Source organism: Melanerpes formicivorus, unplaced genomic scaffold (assembly GCF_026170545.1).
Source record: "Melanerpes formicivorus ecotype bairdi unplaced genomic scaffold, bMelFor1.0.p_v2 SCAF_6, whole genome shotgun sequence".
Taxonomy (NCBI): Eukaryota; Metazoa; Chordata; class Aves; order Piciformes; family Picidae; genus Melanerpes; species Melanerpes formicivorus.
In genome coordinates, this window is record NW_027142358.1 from 20,434,188 (window position 1) to 20,452,920 (window position 18,733).

Here is an 18,733-nt window from a genome sequence, read left to right on the forward strand (position 1 = left end):
AAAGTGACTTCTGCACCCATAGAAAATGCCTGTTATGAATCCAAGCCTCTGAAGAAGCTTTCAGAATATCTTGCACAATAAAGCTTTTCTCTGAAGTTACAAACAGTGAGTGGTGAGAGGTACTAACAGTACCTGAGTTGTTTGTGTGCTGTTCTTTATTGTGCTAATGAATCAATCCACAGATCAAAATCCAGCATTCCAGTTTCAGGTTGATGGGTGAGCTGCCAGAATGTCTCTCTGGATTCCAGTCCTGGAAACTGCAAAGACAGATTTTGATGATCTTTCATAAATGGTTTTATGGCACTGCCAGTTTTTTGAAGAGATTAGATGCATTCTGTTTTTGCCATGATAGTGGTTTGGTTACTTACCACAATCTAGGCCTATTTCCATGAAACATATTTTATATAAAATGTCGTGCAGAGATTTTCAAACTGACCTGGAAATAGACTGTCCCTTCCAGTCTGGTAATTCACAGTTGAGGAGAAAGTAATTTTACTAATACACCTTTAAATGTTTTTCTAAAGGACAATATTGTTAGTGCAGGCAAGAATATAAAGTAGATAAATTCAATTTTCGTTGGACTGTCTTTCACTGAAATGTCTTTTCTGTTGTTCACTTTTACAATAGGTTTCCCTGCTGAAATGTTTAAAAAAAACACACACTCAAAAAAAACCAACAAACAAACAAAAAAACCAAACCCAAAAACCCAAGGAAAAGTCAGACAAAAATCCAAAAGCCCAAAAACCAAAATGATTCAGATTTTAAATTGCCAGATGGTTGTTCACAGAGTTTTTCCTAAAGAAGGCACATAATATTTTATGAGCTTGATATCTTTGGTGAAGCTTGGAGTTTTACTTAAAGTTGCCACAGTTGTGGTTTTTTTTTTTTTGCCCCTGCAGTCTAAAGTACTCTTTTATTAGTTGATGTAGCAACCCGGTGGAGCAAAAGTCCCTTTCACTTGTGAGCCTCCCAGCTATAGCCTGCTAGGATGCCAGGGGCTAAAAGTACTGATGAGACTTCACCAGATCTGAAACTGATTTGAGTAGCCAGAATACATAATTGCTCTACTAAAGAGAAGCTTTTAATTCTGGAGGAAAACACCTTAATTATTTTGATTGTGTTAATAAATGGGGAGTTGTTTCCAAGAGAAACCTGAACTAATGACAAAGAGTAACTCTTAACCAAAATTAACGTCAGGCTCCAATTTTGAAGAGCAAACCTGTATCTTCTGGACAGTGACAGAGCACTTGAAATAGGCTGCCTAGAGAGATAATGGCATCTCCTCTCTAAGATACTAAATACGTGCCTGGACACAGTCCCGTGCAAACCCTGTCAGGGTTGAACCATATGATGTCCAGAGGTCTCTTCCAACCCCTTCCATTCTTTAACTCTGTGACAGTGTTATACTGCTGGAAATAAGTCTACTGTCAGTTTCTGTCTTTTTCTAATGATTTCAGATGTATTTTACTTCTGAACTTGTAGTTTGAGTGCTTTGTTTTTCCCATCTGTTCCCTAGGACAGCTACTACTATGTTAATGCTTGTTTTACCACTTCTTGTATTGGCCAATGACAATAAAATTATAGAAAGTAAGAGACATTATAAAAGGTATGAAGTTCTATCTTCTCTAACATGCTCATTTGTATTTGATTAATCTCCTCTCATAAGCAATACAGCAACAATGAACTACAGTATTCTTGATTTAAATTACAGTATCAGCTAATCCTGTTATTGCAGCATAAGTATTGCAGCTTAGCCTTTTGCCTTGTAAATCAGTTCTGATACACAACCTATCCTTTGTGTTGTGCATTCATTTTCCTTTCAGTGATCAAAATGAGGTTCCTGTACTCTCTGTACTGGATAATAGCATAGGGTTTTTATATCTTAGCATCTGACACTCACTTAATTCCTGATGAGCAAACTTGCCCAATTTTTTCTTTCCTTTGCATCTCCTCAAAAATTGGATAACCTTAGTTGGGTAAATACTGATTATCCATTTAAGAGAACATCAAAGTCTTCAGAAGCAGAGTCCTGTTTGGATTTCAAAATCTTCTGCAAAAATACCCTTGGGCACTAAAACAAAACTGGGTTGATTTCCCCCCCAGTAAATTTACTGTGGTGTTGCCTTCTGGTTGGTCTTTGAACATCTTTCCAATTGTAGTCGAGACGAGCAAATTATCTCAAGGATTATGAATGCCTTGAAAATGGTTGGAAAGAGAAGAAAAGGTCTTCTTTTTAACTAGTAAAAGGTCCATATACTCATTTTTTTTTCTTTGGGGGGGATGACATATCCATACAAGACAAGAAGTGGAAAACAAACTTCATTAAGTGTCACTGGTTACCAAACTTGTTTATTTTGCCTTTCTTGGGTAGTGTTAACACCAAGCTTCTTCCCCCACATTCTGTTTTGTTCAGATTTGAAAATGTGGTAAGAAGTTTTTTTTAAGCAGAGTGTTCTTAGGATACCTGGAAGGCCTTAAAGAACATTGCTCCAATACAGGCATTCCAGACAATCTTACAAAACTAATCATGAAAGTATTACACGTTTCAGCATTTTTTATCAAGAAGTTTCTTTGAATTTAAAATGGCTTGAATTAAATGGGATAGTTCAGGATCATATAGGATGGATAAAATTCAAATGTTGATGTTTTTTTTTTAAATTGTGGCTCAGTTGATACAGAGCATTACTAATCATTATTAACCACAGTACCAACTGCAGTTCTTGGTGCAAAGCACAGGTTATTTTTGGTGAAAATACATCTTGCATCTCTAAAGTGACTTGCATGTTTGTAATTCCTGTCAGCAAGTGAACTACTTTTAGCTTTTAAACTACAATCAGAGCATCCAGTTCTGTTGCTTTGACTTTCTTTGGGAATTGCATTCAGGGTTTGGCTTCCTACAAAAGTAATTTTGGATCTGTAGGGATGAGTATCAAAGCAATTTTGATTTGACTCCTTTAATTGGCAAGTTCCAGCAAAGGACTAAACTGACTTTTATATAGATTTCCAAGTAGTTTTGCCTTTTTTTTAAAGTTAGTGAGAATAGTCTATAATATTTTGTCTCAAAACATCTTTTGAAGTCAGTTATTTTCAGAGAGATTGGTCATGTTGTGTACTTCAACTCTTGTGCTGACATTGTACAACTGAACTGAAAACCAGTGGGCTGGAACACAAGAGATGGGTTCTGGTAGGCATCTTGCAATAGGCATCCTGCATGCTCTGGTGCTTCCAAGACTGTTGAAATTTACTGCAACATAAGAAATGTGAGAGCCTTGTTTTAAGAATACCTCTCTCGATTAGTTAAATTTTGTGTCCTTCCAAATGCTGTTAGAAATTTATTTGCTTGATTGGCTTTTGATTGCCTCCTTACCTAGGTGCTTGGCTTGCCCTGTTTACTGGATGTGAATGCACTTGGGATTAGAGTAACCAATCCAACCTGACTGTGCTTTTGAAGCAGCTTCTCTGGAGTAGATCAGTTTTCTAGACTGCTTATCAGATGAAACAGTGCTTCTCTGTGCCTCTCTTCCTTTCCTTCTTGAAGTGTATGGTGACTTCTGGCTTGTGCCAAGTAGAAAAACATGATCTGGTCTCCAAGGGGATAATAAAATAAAAGAGGAGTTTGGGCTTTTTTTTTTTTTTTCCTCCCTGTAAAGCAACAAGAATTTAATTACAGATGTATAGGCACATTAATTACAGATTTGTAGCCACAAACTGAGTTCTAGAACTACTGGTAATACCAGTATTGAATACACTGAAAGGCAGTTTCTGAAGTTTCTTCTAACTGACTCCTTTCTGAGCTCATGACCGTATTTACCTTTCTTTAATGCTGTTTATCAGAATAAGCAATTATAAACAGGCTGCCTTCGTGAGAAGTGAAGTAGGATCAATTCTTCATTTCTGTAATTGTAGTGGGAAGTACTATTTGAGATGTGTTAACCTCATGCTTTTGAAGAACCCCATCTACTGTTCAGTTCTTCTGCTCAGAGCTGTAGCAGTAAGCTGTAAGTAATCTGGGATTCACAGGGATATAAAGTAGGAAAAAATAACTTGATGCTTGCACAGTGGGCAAGAGGTGCTATAATGATTGACAGTGTACCTTGTACCTTCTATGTATTGTGACAGTCCAGTCACTAAACATAAACCCCATCCAGGTCTGCTTTTGGCTTTAAAGCTGACTTTTATTATTAATGTTCTTTGTTTATTCTGTAATTTCAGAAACTATACGTGTGAAAGTGTTAGGTGCAAGAAATGCTCTAGCAGTTCAGCAGCTTTCAGTGTGGTTGTTCCATGTCTATATTTACCTTTTACAGATCTGGAATTTTCTGAGGATGCATCTGTTGTGCCTGAAGGCAATAAGAAATCCACAAATAAACAAGGTGATAAAACTAAAGAAAACACCAGGAAGATTTTTAGTGGGCCAAAGCGGGTAAGTAATACTGAACGCCAAGACAAAGTTCTCATTTTAATTAATTAACTCTTCAGTACTGATGTTTCTTCCTATAGTGAGTAACAGGACTTTTATCCAAGTTTGTATTTGCACTTGAGATAATTTGTTGTCTTCTAAGACCATATCTAGAAAAGTAAAACTTTAAAGTGCAGCATTTTTTTTATTGATTACTGGGAATTTCACTTGTCAGATGCAAGCCTGATATTGCACAATGGTAACACACAACATGGATGCATTCTCTTCTAGATGGTTGTTAAAACAAAACACCATTAAATGCTGTATGTAGTGTTGTGGGGTGGGGGCTGGCTGTTTGGTGGTTTGGGTTTAATCTTTCTTTGCTCTTCCAAGTAATATCTATTATATTGCAGGACTGAGCCTTTCTGTAAGTTTCAAAGGTCGGCATTGGTATGGCCTTATAAATAAGGACAAGTACCTTTATATCATGTGGAAAAATGAGGTTTTGTTTTAGTTTAAAAAAAAAATAAAAATGAAAAATAACCCCAGTCCCATCTCCAAATACCCAAAGGATGCAGCATTCAGTATGAATTTGCCCTTTCATACTGTGAATGGAGCTTATTCATTTTGTTGGTGCTAGATGTGGTTTATCTTACCTGTTATTATAAGCTACCCAGTATTTTGTGGCTTTTAAATATGTGCATGCAGGAGAATTTGTGTTTAGCTATTAGGTGAAAGTTTGCAATCATGGAATCCATGTAATCTCCATTAAATGGAGTTTTTATAACCTCATTGTCCAGGATATGCATTTCTAATGCTTAAGGAATTTTTGCATAACGTGTTCCTGTTGTCTGGTGAAGAAAGTAGCTGCCTCCCTGTCATTGCAATCCAGGAGTGGTGTAGTAAGAGGGAAATGCACTCATATTTGTCCATTTTTTCCTTTGAGTTCCATAAATTTTGCAAGACCTGGCAGTTGCATGTTATAACTGAAAGCCTGTTATATGTGTTCAAAATGTGTTCCTCAGTCTAACAGTTGTAAGAATTTCAAAACATTATTTTCCTTCTTATTTTTCCTAAAGAATTCTAATAATTAAATCACTCTAAAGCTTTTCATAAAGCTATCTAATTACTTGGGTTACATGATAGTTTCACTTGAAGTAATTTTTTTGAGGCTTGTTTTTCCTGTCTTCCAGAAGCAGGAGATTTATGAGCTCCTCAGCTGTGTCGATGTATAAGCAATTGCTCTTCAAAAATGTGGAATTGTAGTTGGTGTAGGGAGGGCAAATTTTGTTTCATTTCTCAAAACGTGCAAGGGAATATTTTTGTTTGGGAGGACACGACAATAACAACTCGGTTGTAATGCCCTTTTTAAAAGAGGCATTGCTTCTTGTTACCTTGTGACTTTGGACAGAAGGGTAGCTCTTGCCTCCAGAGTTTGAAGACAAGCTATTGGTAAATGTGGAGGGTCTTTATTTCATAGATTAATATAATGGTTTATGTTGGAAAGGACCTTAAAGATCACCTAGTTCCAAATCCCCTGCCACAGGCAGGGCCACCTTCCACTAGACCAGGTTGCTCAAGGCTTCTTCCAACCTGGCCTTGAATGCCTCCAGAGAAGGGGCATTCACAAATTCCCTGGGCAGCCTGTTTCAGTGTTACACCATCCTCATGATAAAAAACTTGTTCCTAATACCCAATATAATTCTAGTTTTGTATAATGTCAAACCATTGCCTCTCATACTATCACTATAAGCCCTTGTAAAAAGTCCCTTCCTGGCTTTATTGTAGCCCTTGTCAGGTACTGACAAGCCACTATAAGAACTCCCCAGACCCTTCTTTCCTTCAGGCTGAACAGCCCCAGTGCTTCAGCCTGTCCCCATAGAGGAGGTTCTGCAGCTCTCTGATCATCTTTGTGGCCCTCCTCTGGACCTGCTCAAGCAGTTCCATATCCTTCTTACAGTGGGGGCACCAGAACTGGATGCTGTACTCCAGGTGGGATCTTGCAAGAGCAAAGCAGAGGGGTAGAATCACCTCCCTTGTCCTGCTGGTCACACTTCTTTTGATGCAGCCCAACACACAGTTGCCTTCTGGGCTACAACCACACATTGCTGGCTCATGTTGAGTTTATCATCAATTGGTATCCCCAGGTCCTCCTCAAGATTGCTCTCAAGCCACTCCTTGCCTAGCCTATATTTGTGTTTTCATCACTGAAATGGCATATCTTGAAGCTGTGAGTTCCTCAGCTTCTGTGGATTAAATACTGTTTAAAAAATGTTCTCTCAGTGAATATGTTGCAACAGACTGAGAATCAGAAGTGCAGGGAATGTAAATTTAACTGTACCTTTTTTGCTGTTTGTTTTTTATGGTGTTTGTTTTTTAGCAGCATAAAACAGCTGTGGGTGTTGTGGTAACTATGATTTTTTTTTTTTTTTTTTTTTTTTAATGCTTCAAGAACTATTCCATAATAGCATTTTCTGTTTCTTATTTCATCTTTAAATACAGGAAAACTGTTTTAATTAATTTTGAATGTGTACATCATGAAATTAGTTGGGAAAAAAACAACTAATACCACTATCATTCTGAATGAGAGAAAACAGTTTTAACTCTAGAAAATTCTCATTTGGGAATAAGCTTCATGCAGTTGGGGAAAGGTGAGAACTGAACAATCATTTTGACCCTGTAATGAGATAATGGACCTCGAAGTAAAAATTGCTTTAACTGCAATTCAGATTTTAAACTTTGATGTTCTCTAATCATGCAGCTGTTACATGGAGTTACTAAAAAGCTTGTAAAGCTTGTTCTGATGGTAATTAGAGACACTTTAATTATCTGCTTTAACTATAGATATAGACTGTTAATCTCAGTTGCATCTTAAAGAAAATTCCATTCTGGGAATGAAAAACTGAATTAAAAGAATTAACCATAATGATATGATCTAAAAGAAAAATACTTTTAAAAAAAATAAAGTCTCTGGAATTCTTCACTGTCTCATCACTTCTGTTTTGGTTTTGTTTGGGTTTTTTTTTCTCCTTGTGGAATGTAGCAGATCTCCTCTTAATTATTGTCTGCTAGGTGGTGTTAGAGGTATGGCATTTTGCAACATCCTGAGCTAAAAAGATAACAGCTCTCTTACTCAGGAAGCAACAGGTGGTATTGTTATGCTTCAGCAGATCCAGAAAGCTGAAGTTATTTCCAGTTTGTAGTCAGCAGGGCTCTTGCCCATGTTTGTGCTTTTGAAACCTGACCATTGTCCTCTAATGTTGAAGTCCAGCTCTTGAAACTTTGAGCACGTGTGTAATAAATATATCAGACGTTACTGACTTAGTGAATGAGTGTTTCTGAAAACTGCCTTTAACCTAAGGAGTCTTTCTGAAATCACGTAATAATGAGCATGAAAGTTGCAGCAGCTTGTATGTTATGATAGCTATGTCAGGTCTCAGCCAGAACTCTGCTTTTAAGCGAATTAAATCTCTTTATCCCAAGTATGAGTTACAGGGGGAATATTATGTTCCATAGCAACATCATTATGTGCTTGTGGTACATAAATATTGGCATTACTTGACTTGCAAATTATGGGTGTGAAGCATACATGAGTAACATCTGCAAAAGTTTGTTTGCAGCTGTTTACAATTTTAATTCAACTGGTTCAGTAACTCCTGCTCTGGCATGTAAGTTTGGGAACTCTGTGGGGGTGTGTTATGTCTACCTGCTGGTCCCTTTTGAGCTTAGTTTGCCTTCTAAGGATGAAAGTGTTTCTCAATTATCAAGCAAAAGCCAGTAAGCTGTGCAGAAATATTTTTGTTGCTAAGGTCCAAATCTAGTCAAATTAAAGGCTTGAAAGTAGGGACCATTAAAATTCTTTCCTGAGATTTTTTCTCCTGCCCCTCTCACTACAGCTTTGGGCTAGAGTTTACTGAATGAGGAAAGTCATTATTTGTAGGAATCCTCTGGAACAGTTCCCAGTGGTCCTATGTAAACTATGTACGTCTCTGAATAGGAACCTGGGAAAACCACCTATCAGCTTAGAAGTGTAAGATAGAGTGAGTCTGTCACCCAGTGTAAGCTTTTGGTTGGTCTTTTGTAGAAGTTGATGACTGCCTGGTATTTTGTGCCAGAGGTATGCTGTGAGTTCAGCATTTCTGTTGTCCAGCGTGTCATTAAAGACCACCAGATCCTCTGAACTGAAAATTTTCTGGGATGGCCCTCGCCTCTTAAACTCAAGATGTGTGATAAAGACTGTTCTGCAACTCTGTGCTGATCCTAGTTCTGGCTGTGGCCATAGGAAACCAACCTAGATAAGATGAATACTGTTTACCTTTGAATATTCTAAGGTAAGAATGTAAATAGAGTTGCAAATCATAATTAAGAAGTAGGGGAGCCTTTCACCTTGAGGGGCCAGGGAAGGGGGAGGACTATTATCCTTCTGTTAGTGCTATTCAGTGCTGATAAAGCATAGGGGAGGATTTGCTGTTTAGCATGAAGTGGGGCAAAGGGAGTATTATTATAAAAGCAGTGATTCTTTCAAATAGATACACCTAAAGGAAATGTCCATGTTGTGTTTTCTTAAATTTATCATGAAATTGCAAGGCATTAGATGAGTGCTGCATCAGGACTTTTTGTTTGTTATCCTGTGCCCTAAAATAGGAATTTTAGTCTTTTGGAATTAGTTTCTTAGCTGTTGAATTTATGTCTACTATTTTGTAACCCTTTCATGCTACTATTGTATGCAACTCCGCATCTATAAAATACTGACATTTTCTTCAGAAGTTGAAACATAACGAATATGATTGGTAACATGAGGAAGAAAGTATTTACTGCATGGATAGTCTGCATTGGTGATTCTTGGGACAGTTGTTCAAACTGAAAACTAACTTGGATGCTTAGTCCATTGTTTAACGACTTGTGACCAATTTAAATTTGTGTATATCACTTAACTACTCACTTTTGCAACGAGACTTGAATGCTTTTAAACAAATTTTAGCTAGCTTAAATGTTTTTTGTGTTCTCTTACTATGTCTGGAGAAATGTCTCTGAAGTTGCTTGTTGAGGACTTAGCTCTAGCAAGCCAGTCTGCTGTGCTACTCTGTATACATTTCCTCCAAGGTACACAGTGAATGGAGAGATAATGCTACATGGGTGTACTTTTTTCCTCCCTCTTGTAGTGCACACAGCGAGTAGTACAGAACAAGATACAGAAAAAAATCTCTTTACCACTAACTTGATGATCATAGTGTTTCTTTTGGGCCACCCACTCAGGTATTGGACCACAGAGTGTCCGTGTGTAAAGCTGTTTCCATGTTTCTGTAGTCGCATTGCTTGAAAGTTGTTCCACTGGTGTGGAATGCATTTGTCAGGAAAAGCTGAGATCTTCTTGAGTTATGCATTAAAAGAAATAAAGAACAAAAAAAAGTTCCTAACCCTAATGGACTGTAAGGACTGGTTTTGCCTGAGAAACACGAAAAACAATTGACAGAAGTATTTGCTGAAGTTGCCTCTGCTCTTCTTTTGCTCCACCTGCTCGCTCCTGTTCCTTTGCTCCTTTAGTTTGCCAAAGTTGTATGTTGAACTACAGCGAGGAACAGATCTATTGTTTTATTAAAAACAAAACAAAGCCCACTAAATGGAAACATTTGAGATAAATCTCAGTCTGATTCACTGGGAGACAGTAAAGAATTGTATCCACTCAGTTGAGGAAAATGAAGAAAGATTAAGTTGCCTTAACCTGGTTAAGTCAACATTGCAACTGAGAAATGCGGACTAAACACAGCCAGTATTAGCAGGATTACATGCATTACTTTGATCAAGTGACATTAATAGAGTTAGTCATGACAGTAGTGTTGAATACATGAACAAAACCATTGCAGAATTCAGGCATGGCTTAGCCAGCAGAGTGCTTCTGAACTCTGTATCCAAGAGAAAAACTTGATTCAGTCATAACCCTGCAACTATTTATTGCTTTTCAAGTTTTATGAGTAACTGCTGTATTTTGTGCCCAACAGGGTACAGAAATGGATGCAAGATTTCAAAGTGTGGGTTTTTTTTTGACAGATCAATGGGATGGATGTGTTAAATTACTGCTGTGTGAAGGGCAATATTTTGTGTTATCAGGTGCTGAACTGGCAAATAAAACCCCAGGAAAACAAATGAAAGCCTGGTTTGCTTTTGTTGTTTGGGGGTGCTTTTTGTCTCTTCCCCCCTTTGTTTTTGTTTGCTTGTTTGGCTCAGTGGTTGCTTTTCTTCTGTGTGACTTCAGTTTTATCTGCAACTAGTCAGCAGTTCATTATTTCATTGCATCTTTCTTTTGCTGCTGGCAGGTTTTTTCCATGGGTAGGTTGTTGTCATTGAGTTGCCATATTCCTGTTACAAATTTTAGGCACTATAAGAAACAGTCAATTCTTGACAGTAAAGCCTACATGTGATCCTGTTGTTCTTAATATCATTTGCTGTAATACAAGTTTAAGGGTGTAACCTATGAGGTCTTTTACAGGTCAATGTGAGCTTTTTGCATTGGTGCTGCATGTTCCCTGGAAGAAGCTATAAATAACACCCAAATGCTGTGTATTAAGTATACATGAAGCTCAAGTCAAAATACTTGTACCTGATACTTGAAAAAGTTTTGAAATTGAAGAAGTGGGAAACCATGCATGGCTCCTGGTTTGACTCAATAATTTTAGGACTAATATGACAATGACGTGTGTGTGTGGGAGGGGAATGAAACTCAGCTGTGCTGTGGTCTGTAGTTTTCCACTTAGCTTGTATTGTACTTCACCTTAGATGTTTGTCAGACATCCAGCAAGGAATATTTTATTTTATTTTTTCTTGCCTGCAAATTATTCTGCATTTCCCCAAACTAATTTTTTTTAAAGTTTTTTTTAAAGGTTTAGTGTATGCAAAAATTATCTTAAGTGCATCTCCTCAAGTGGCTTTTGTTAATTATTTTTTCATAGCATATTTCACATAAATAATCCTGGAAAGGCAGCAGTGGAAGCATAATACTGATGTTTTGCTCTATCAGTCATGGCCCTTTTCATACATTTAATGGTAGGATCAGAGTAGGCTGGTCAGAACTAACTTCCAAAAGAAATGCTTGTCTTAATCTCACATCACTTTTAGAAAAAGAGCTGGTCATACTAAATGGGTGAACAGTTACTGTGAAGCATTTCTTTGACGATATGAAATGGCTGATACTATAGACACTGAGCTACCATATACATACAGCTACCATGTGTATCATAAGCGTGGGGTTTTTATAGGAAAAATGATTAGTTGACACTTGCTATTTTGAACACTGGTGAGGAGTCAAGCTGAATTTTGACAATCAAAATATTCTGTGCAGTCTCCAGCTTGGATCAGTTTAGCACTAAGCAAGCAGTCTGTTTCATCTGCAGTTTGACAAAACAACGGTGGTCAGATCTGACAACCTGTGACAGCACGTTGCTGTTCCTGCCGTTCATTCCTTTAGTTCAGTGATTGGTGCTCCTGGCAGATGGTCTGCCCAGTCCTGAACTGAAGTGGATTTTTTTGGTAGGTTTTTCTGTCCAAAAATTGGAATGGTGCACAAGAGATGGGCTGTTCCAAGTGCTAACCAATTATAAACAGCGTGTGTATTTTGTATTGCTGGAATGAAAATTAATTTTTTAAAATAAAATCTATTTTTTCTTACCTTTTAACATATTTTATTTCTTAAATACTTGATTTTATTAAGAAACAAAAGTTAGTATTGATATGATTATTTCACTTAAACTTTACCAAACTAGACTCTTTGGTAAACATTTATTTAATACTGCTTTCCTACTGCTTTCCACTTAGAGAGGGCTTCTTCCATCTCTTGTTAATGTGAATAGACCAAAACCAATTCTAAAATTTGAAGTTAGTATACTGATCAGGATGGGCAGATTTTTAGATTAGTCACCTAATTTGAAAATTGAAGTCACTCTGTCTGTGACTTTATGGATGTTAGATAATATTGCAATGCAGCACGAGCACATCTTGAGAGTGAAACAGTTCACAGTATCACAGTACAACTTAGGTTCGAAAGGACCTCGAGGATCATCGAGTCCAACCTATCAACACAGACCCCATGACTAGACCATGGCACCAAGTGCCACGTCCAATCTCCCTTTGAACACCTCCAGGGACGACAACTCCACCACCTCCCTGGGCAGCCCATTCCAATTACAAACTACTTGCTCAGTGAAGAACTTCCTCCTCACCTTGAGTCTAAACCTCCCCTGGCGCAGCTTGAGACCGTGTCCCCTTGTTCTGGTGCTGGTTGCCTGGGAGAAGAGACCAACCCCTTCCTGGCCACAACCACCTTTCAGGCAGTTGTAGAGGGCAATGAGGTCACCCCTGAGCCTCCTCTTCGCCAGGCTAAACAATCCCAACTCCCTCAGCCTCTCCTCATAGGGCTTGTGTTCAAGGCCTCTCACCAGCCTTGTTGCCTTTCTCTGGACACATTCAAGTGTCTCGATGTTCTTCTTAAACTGAGGGGCCCAGAACTGGACACAGTACTCAAGGTGTGGCCTAACCAAAGCAGTTGACGTTGAGGGCCCAGCATCCCCATGATAGATACATCTAGAGATTTTTACTTTGAATTAGCTTTATTCTGACCTGCTTTAGGGAATCCCTAGTAACAGCTGGCATGAGCTAGGTACTCTCTGGAAAAAAGCATTTGGTCTGATCAAAAAGCCATCAGGTAAATATTCTCACAGGCTTGGTGATGCACTCTGTCACGAGTGAGGACATCTCAGAGATTTATTTGAAAAATATTTAGCTGATCCAAATGGAAACTCTTAGGTGGGTGTTCATGCACACACATGTACTCCAGACATACGACCTCTGGAATTTCATTGCTGTTTCAGTTTTGTAAGGTTTTCTTGCTAGGAGATTGACACACTGAGTAGATTAGGATTAATGTAGAGGGGAAGGAGGGTGTGGTGGGATGTATTTGTGTCTGACTTCAGGAACAAAGAGGACAGGAATTTTGTCTGAACTTTTACCGAGAAGTGTTTGTGCATGTTATTTGCAGGCAGATTCAGTATTTTCTGTTGTCTTTATTTGAAGTGAGGTTTCCAGTTTTGTGTCAGTATGTCTAAACTGTGGTACCCCATCCCTTTTAATTGGACTTGATATAGGTTTGGGGCCAAATTAGTAACCATAACCATATAGCTTCTAGTTCTGAGCTGACCGGTTTTGAGTGTAGTTGGTGTAAGCAGCATGCAGAACACCATTGGCTATTTCTGTTAAAGAATGAATCTCACATTTTTCTAAATGTCCTGTTTCTTCAAGTTAAGTTTTCATATCTCACTTGGATGTTTGACCCATCATTATGTGCTCCCCTCTAGACCCTCTTTTTGAGCTTGAGTAAGGAAAGCCATTTTGTACTTCTAAAGAAATCTGATGCAAGAAAAACTTCATTTATCTTTTTCCTTCCTGCTTGTTGTGCTGTCTACTCTCAATACTTGCAGCCTTGTCTAACAACTTGTAGTTGTCCAGCTATGTACATGCATAATGGTTTTTGTATTACATGCAATGGTACAGTAGCTCATGATTAAGTGGTCCATGGCACCCAGAGGTGATTTATTTGAGCTAATCTGCTACTGTAAACCAAATAATGGAGATTTGGTTCACATTTCAACACTAAATAAATTACTCGGTCATGGTTTGCTATAGGTGTGTTAACTGTTTTATCTGGAGTAAAAAAATAACTTGTTGTTAGATACACATAGCTTAGCCTGTGCTGAATTGATACTCCATCTTCTTGTTTTGAAGTGTAATTTGTTTTTCTTTGCAAAAGGAACAGTCCATTATGAGTAGTTCTGTGCTGCATAACATACTCTGTCTTGCATGTCTCCTGCTAACAAGTAGTACTCTGGGAATGCTGAGAAGTAAATTATAGTGTATTTTGGTTTATTTAGTTATTTTGGTTATTTGTAGTTTTAATGAGCATCTGGTAAACAACCATTGAGTGCCATTTGGATATAAATAATGTGTTTATCAGTCTGTGTGTTAATATTTTTGGATTTTCTTTTGACATTGTCTTCTACCTTGGAAGGCAGTCTTGCCTGCAGATAGCTGCTGTCTTTCTTCTTTTGCTGGTGCTTTCGGCGTGACTCATGTCCATGGCTCTATTTTCTGCTGTTATGTCTGTGAATGCCAGGTAGTGCTGCACTGGTGTATGGAGAGTGCCTACTCATGAAAATTTCACCTTTGAGGCTTTCAGAGATAGGTTAAATATGACCCATAGTTTGTGCCATTTAGAGATAATCTTACAAAACTGACAGCCCTGTGCATTGTGTAGGATCCCTAACACAAGTTCTGGTTTTGAATCACCACCACCCCAGTCCCCCAGTCTGCAGAGTCCCGCAGTACAATATGCTTTACACCCTCATTGGAATATTTGTGCTCTTTCAGACACCTATCTCTGTGTAAACAACTGTCAGTTCCATACATATGAAAAAAGGAAACTCTTCTATTCAGCAGAAGCTCTTACAGCTGATTAATATTGCAGAAGTTATTTGTCTGAAGAACATGGAATTCGAAGGAGTAATGTACTTGCACTTTTATCTATTCTGAGTTAATCTTGAGAGGAAGACTTCTTAAAGAAAAGTCTGCATTATTTGAATAATGGCAAGATTGTTTTGCCTTTTAAGGAAAGGGGATTGCTGCTGCTTAAATATCAGTGTTACTTCTTCAGGGAAGCTTGCCAGCACAAACATTTGAGTTACCTTAAAAAAAATAAAGATAAACAAATTGTGACCGTTTGAGGCTGTGCCTTTAAGAAAGGGACAGTGCTGGAACACTCTGGCTGAATATTTTGAAAACAAAGATCGGTCTAAACGAATTTCATTGGTAGATTGGTAGAATGCAACTTTAAGTTGTAGTTCAGTTGGAATCTTTTCTTGGTCCACTCTGTTCTGCCTTTCCAGCCTGTCTGCTTCTGAGCAACTAGCCGGAACGACCTTGGATAACAGATAAGCAAAACTAATCCCTGCATGTGCTTTGAAGCCTAATAAGAATTTTCCTCCTTAAATAGCTACCTTTTCTCTCTCTCTAACCCTTTTTTGGGAAAAAGGGAGGTAGGGGGAGAGAGGGGGTACAGAGACGGAACCCTCCTCTGTGCAGAGGAGGGAATTTTGTCCTGTATTACTTTCTTTGCAGTGTATTTCTGCATATATTGTAAATACTGTATATATATTGTGTATATACAACCTGCATTTCATCTTGCTTGTAAGTACAGCTTTTACCCTTTGCTCCTCCAACTGAGTTAGCTGTGGTTTCTTTCTTTGTGGGGGAGGGAGACCTGGGCCTTCTCTCACCACCACACAAACCAACACCAAAGCCAACCAACCCCCTTGTTTTTGTGGTCAAGCCCTTCTGAAAAGCCTTTGTTCATTCATTTGAACTTTGACACCTTTCCTGGCTTCCGTTCTGTCACACAGCAATCTAGATGAAGCCTACATGGTGCTTTCTGATTGATCATTATTGGCACAGGTGTTTTGCAGTTCTTTGGGAAATACATCTTTGTTTTGTGCTATGACGATTGCTTTAAGAGGTGGTTCTAATGGGAGGATTTGCACATGAGAGGCTCCGAAGACTCAGCAGAATGTGTTACAACTGATTAGAACGTATTTCTTTGGAAAGCTGTTAGATTTTTGCATGTGTATTTGGTGGTTGAGCTACCTGTAGTCAGGATACTGCACCAGACAGCATGGATGCTGAGGAGAGCAGTGTCTGCTGTCTAATGAAATATTACTGGGAAGGCATGGAATCACAGGTGAAATGACTTAGAGCTGAAAGTGGAAAGTGCTACAAGGGATAATGCCCAAAACATAGTTTTTATAGGTATTTAAGGTTTTAAATAATGGCCATATTCCTTTGCAGTTTAGGGTCTGTTACAAGAGCTTTTAAATGAAGATGCCCTCATTTCTGAGAGCACATTTATTGGTGGTATTATTGATTTTCTTCTGTAAAATGTGGCTTTCTTCTCTGTTGTGTTTGTAGTGCCTAAGCAAGCTGTAAAATGCCTTGTCACAAACCACTTTGGGATACCCTAGCTTTTGTGTTAGTAAGAGATTAAGGAACATAAGGGAAGAAAAACCAATTTTTTACTGTTAACTAAAAAGGATGCCATCTTTGACTCAAGAAGCTGCTGAGCCCCGGGTGTTTAGAAGGAATTGTCTTAATCTCTTTACCCTGTTGAACTCATTCCTACGCATCAGCTGTTGCTCTCTGCTAAAGAAAACACACTTATGCTGTGTGGACTTTTTGATTATGCTGGCACAGCTGTTTGGACACTTTGTTCTTACTCTGTATGGAAGCACTGAACTTGATCTCTGTTCTCTGTACTTCCCTACTCTGTGAGTGTGTATGCCCCAGAGGTGGTATGTTTTGAACAAGCCAGACTGCAGACACTCCTGTCTCACGGTCAGCAAGAGCCTGTCCCAGAGTAAGACAAGCTAGAATGGCAGCATGATTCTGTACCTGCAGTGCTGACAGGAGCTGTGGTTGGTCTGTCATGGAGCTCAAAGGCCTGAAGAAGGAACACACACATGGGGCAGAGGCTTTAGGTACCAGAGCAGCCAGTATGGTATTGCTCTTCCTGTGAACTTCATAAAAATAGCAGTTCTGCCCTGAGCTAACAGAACAGTATCAATCTAGGACCCTGATATGTGGCTTGCGTTTCCCTGCAGTATCTCCCTGCTGGGTGAGCTGAGCCAAACATTCCTGTTGCTGTGACCTGAAAATCTTACATGCAGCACGTAGCTCCCAGACAGGAAATACAGCAATATTAATATATTACTATCCTTTAAGCAGGGATAGAAGAAACTGTAACTGAGATTTGGGACTATTAATAGAGAATATCCTATGTTAATGGGACTTAAGGCAGCTGAATTGAGTATGCTACTGTCATAATTGTAGTTAAGCACCCCTGCAAGGTGAAGAAAAACTGTGCGTCAGCTGAAACTGATACTGAATAGTAAGCTGCACTTTCATGCTGGTTACTTGAGAGAATGTGTTATTTCCTTGAATTATCCCATATGGCTCCCAGTAACTTTCACCCTCATTTAGCAACCTTACCTATGCACTGAAATAATTGGTGGAACACTTGCAAGTACTTGAATAAAAGGTGAGTAGATGAAAGATATTCAGTGGTTAATTTCCATTACAGACATTTTGGAAACATTGTGTCTTTCATGATTAAAAAGCACATCTTTGTTACTAAGTTGTCCTTTGTTCGTCTCAAATCCTGGGTGATATTCTGGGTGGGAATTTGCTGCTCAGAAATGTGGAGGAGAAAAGAGTTAACTTTATAACCATTTTGTCAGCAATTACTTTTCTCAACTAGGGATCACCAGTTTTTTAATGGTGAACAGAGATGTCCTCTGTAACATTAACATCTTGAATTTAAAAATGGTTTATCAGTTTAACTATTAGAGCTTGGTGAAGTTGTCAGGAAATTGAGCAAGTTAGTGCTTCTGTAACTTGGTAAAGCTAAAAATTGAAATGATAAAAACCATTATTTTGGTATTTGTGTGTGGCCATGGTAGCTGCTTGTGGCTGCTGAAGTACTTTGTATAGTGGAAATAGATAAAACTCAAGAAAATGGCCACTGTGTACTTGTTGCTAACTGGTACATGAGCACTGCTTTGCAGGAAAAAAAATAAATCTAGCTAAGTTAAGTTCTGTATGACCACATCAGAGCTCACTGTAGGAGGGAAAGAGGCTTTTCTCTTGTCAGGAAACTTAAGTGATTTAGTGCTTGACAAGTCTTTTGGGCTCTGAAAACTCATAACTGAGATTTTCATTCTATTAATATTCTTTGAAGATTTTTTTTAGTCAGGGCTTTCTTTTCTTGTAAAGAATGGAAGGATGCAGCAGAGTTTTTAACAGTGGTACAGAAGCTCTTGACTTATAAAATCTACTTTCTGGCATTTGACATGGCAGAGCCATCTATAGCTGGTACAGCTAGGTTGGCTGCATGTAGCTCTTCTGTGGGCTGTCCTTTAGCCAGTATATGCTTAGAATAGTTGATACGTTGTATTTTGACAGAAACATCTTTTCTAATGCCAGTTTGTACATTACTGTTATTTTAAACTTTATTCTTTCCACATGTAAATGCTGTGTAAACATGTCTGAGGAGGTATGTAGTTACACAGTTTACACAATACATGGAATGTCTGCAAACTGCAAAAATTGCAAGGGTGTACTAGTCTGAAATATTATTCTACGATTGGATGAGTAAACTCAGATGCTAGAAATATAATTCTGTCTTTTCCTTTGAGAATGATACTGTATTTCTGAAATACTTAATGACAGTAAACTTTGGTTTGC

General features: G+C 38.4%; 1 protein-coding gene across 6 annotated transcripts in view; it reads left to right on the top strand.

The window, feature by feature from the left end:
* WAPL (WAPL cohesin release factor) overlaps window positions 1-18,733 on the top strand; it is a 144,815-nt gene that overhangs the window by 97,860 nt on the left and 28,222 nt on the right. For all 6 annotated transcript variants that reach the window (XM_068140030.1, XM_068140033.1, XM_068140035.1 and 3 more), the window contains one exon: window positions 4,308-4,423. In XM_068140030.1, coding sequence (XP_067996131.1) covers window positions 4,308-4,423 — 116 coding nt within the window. The remainder of the gene's footprint in view (window positions 1-4,307; window positions 4,424-18,733) is intronic.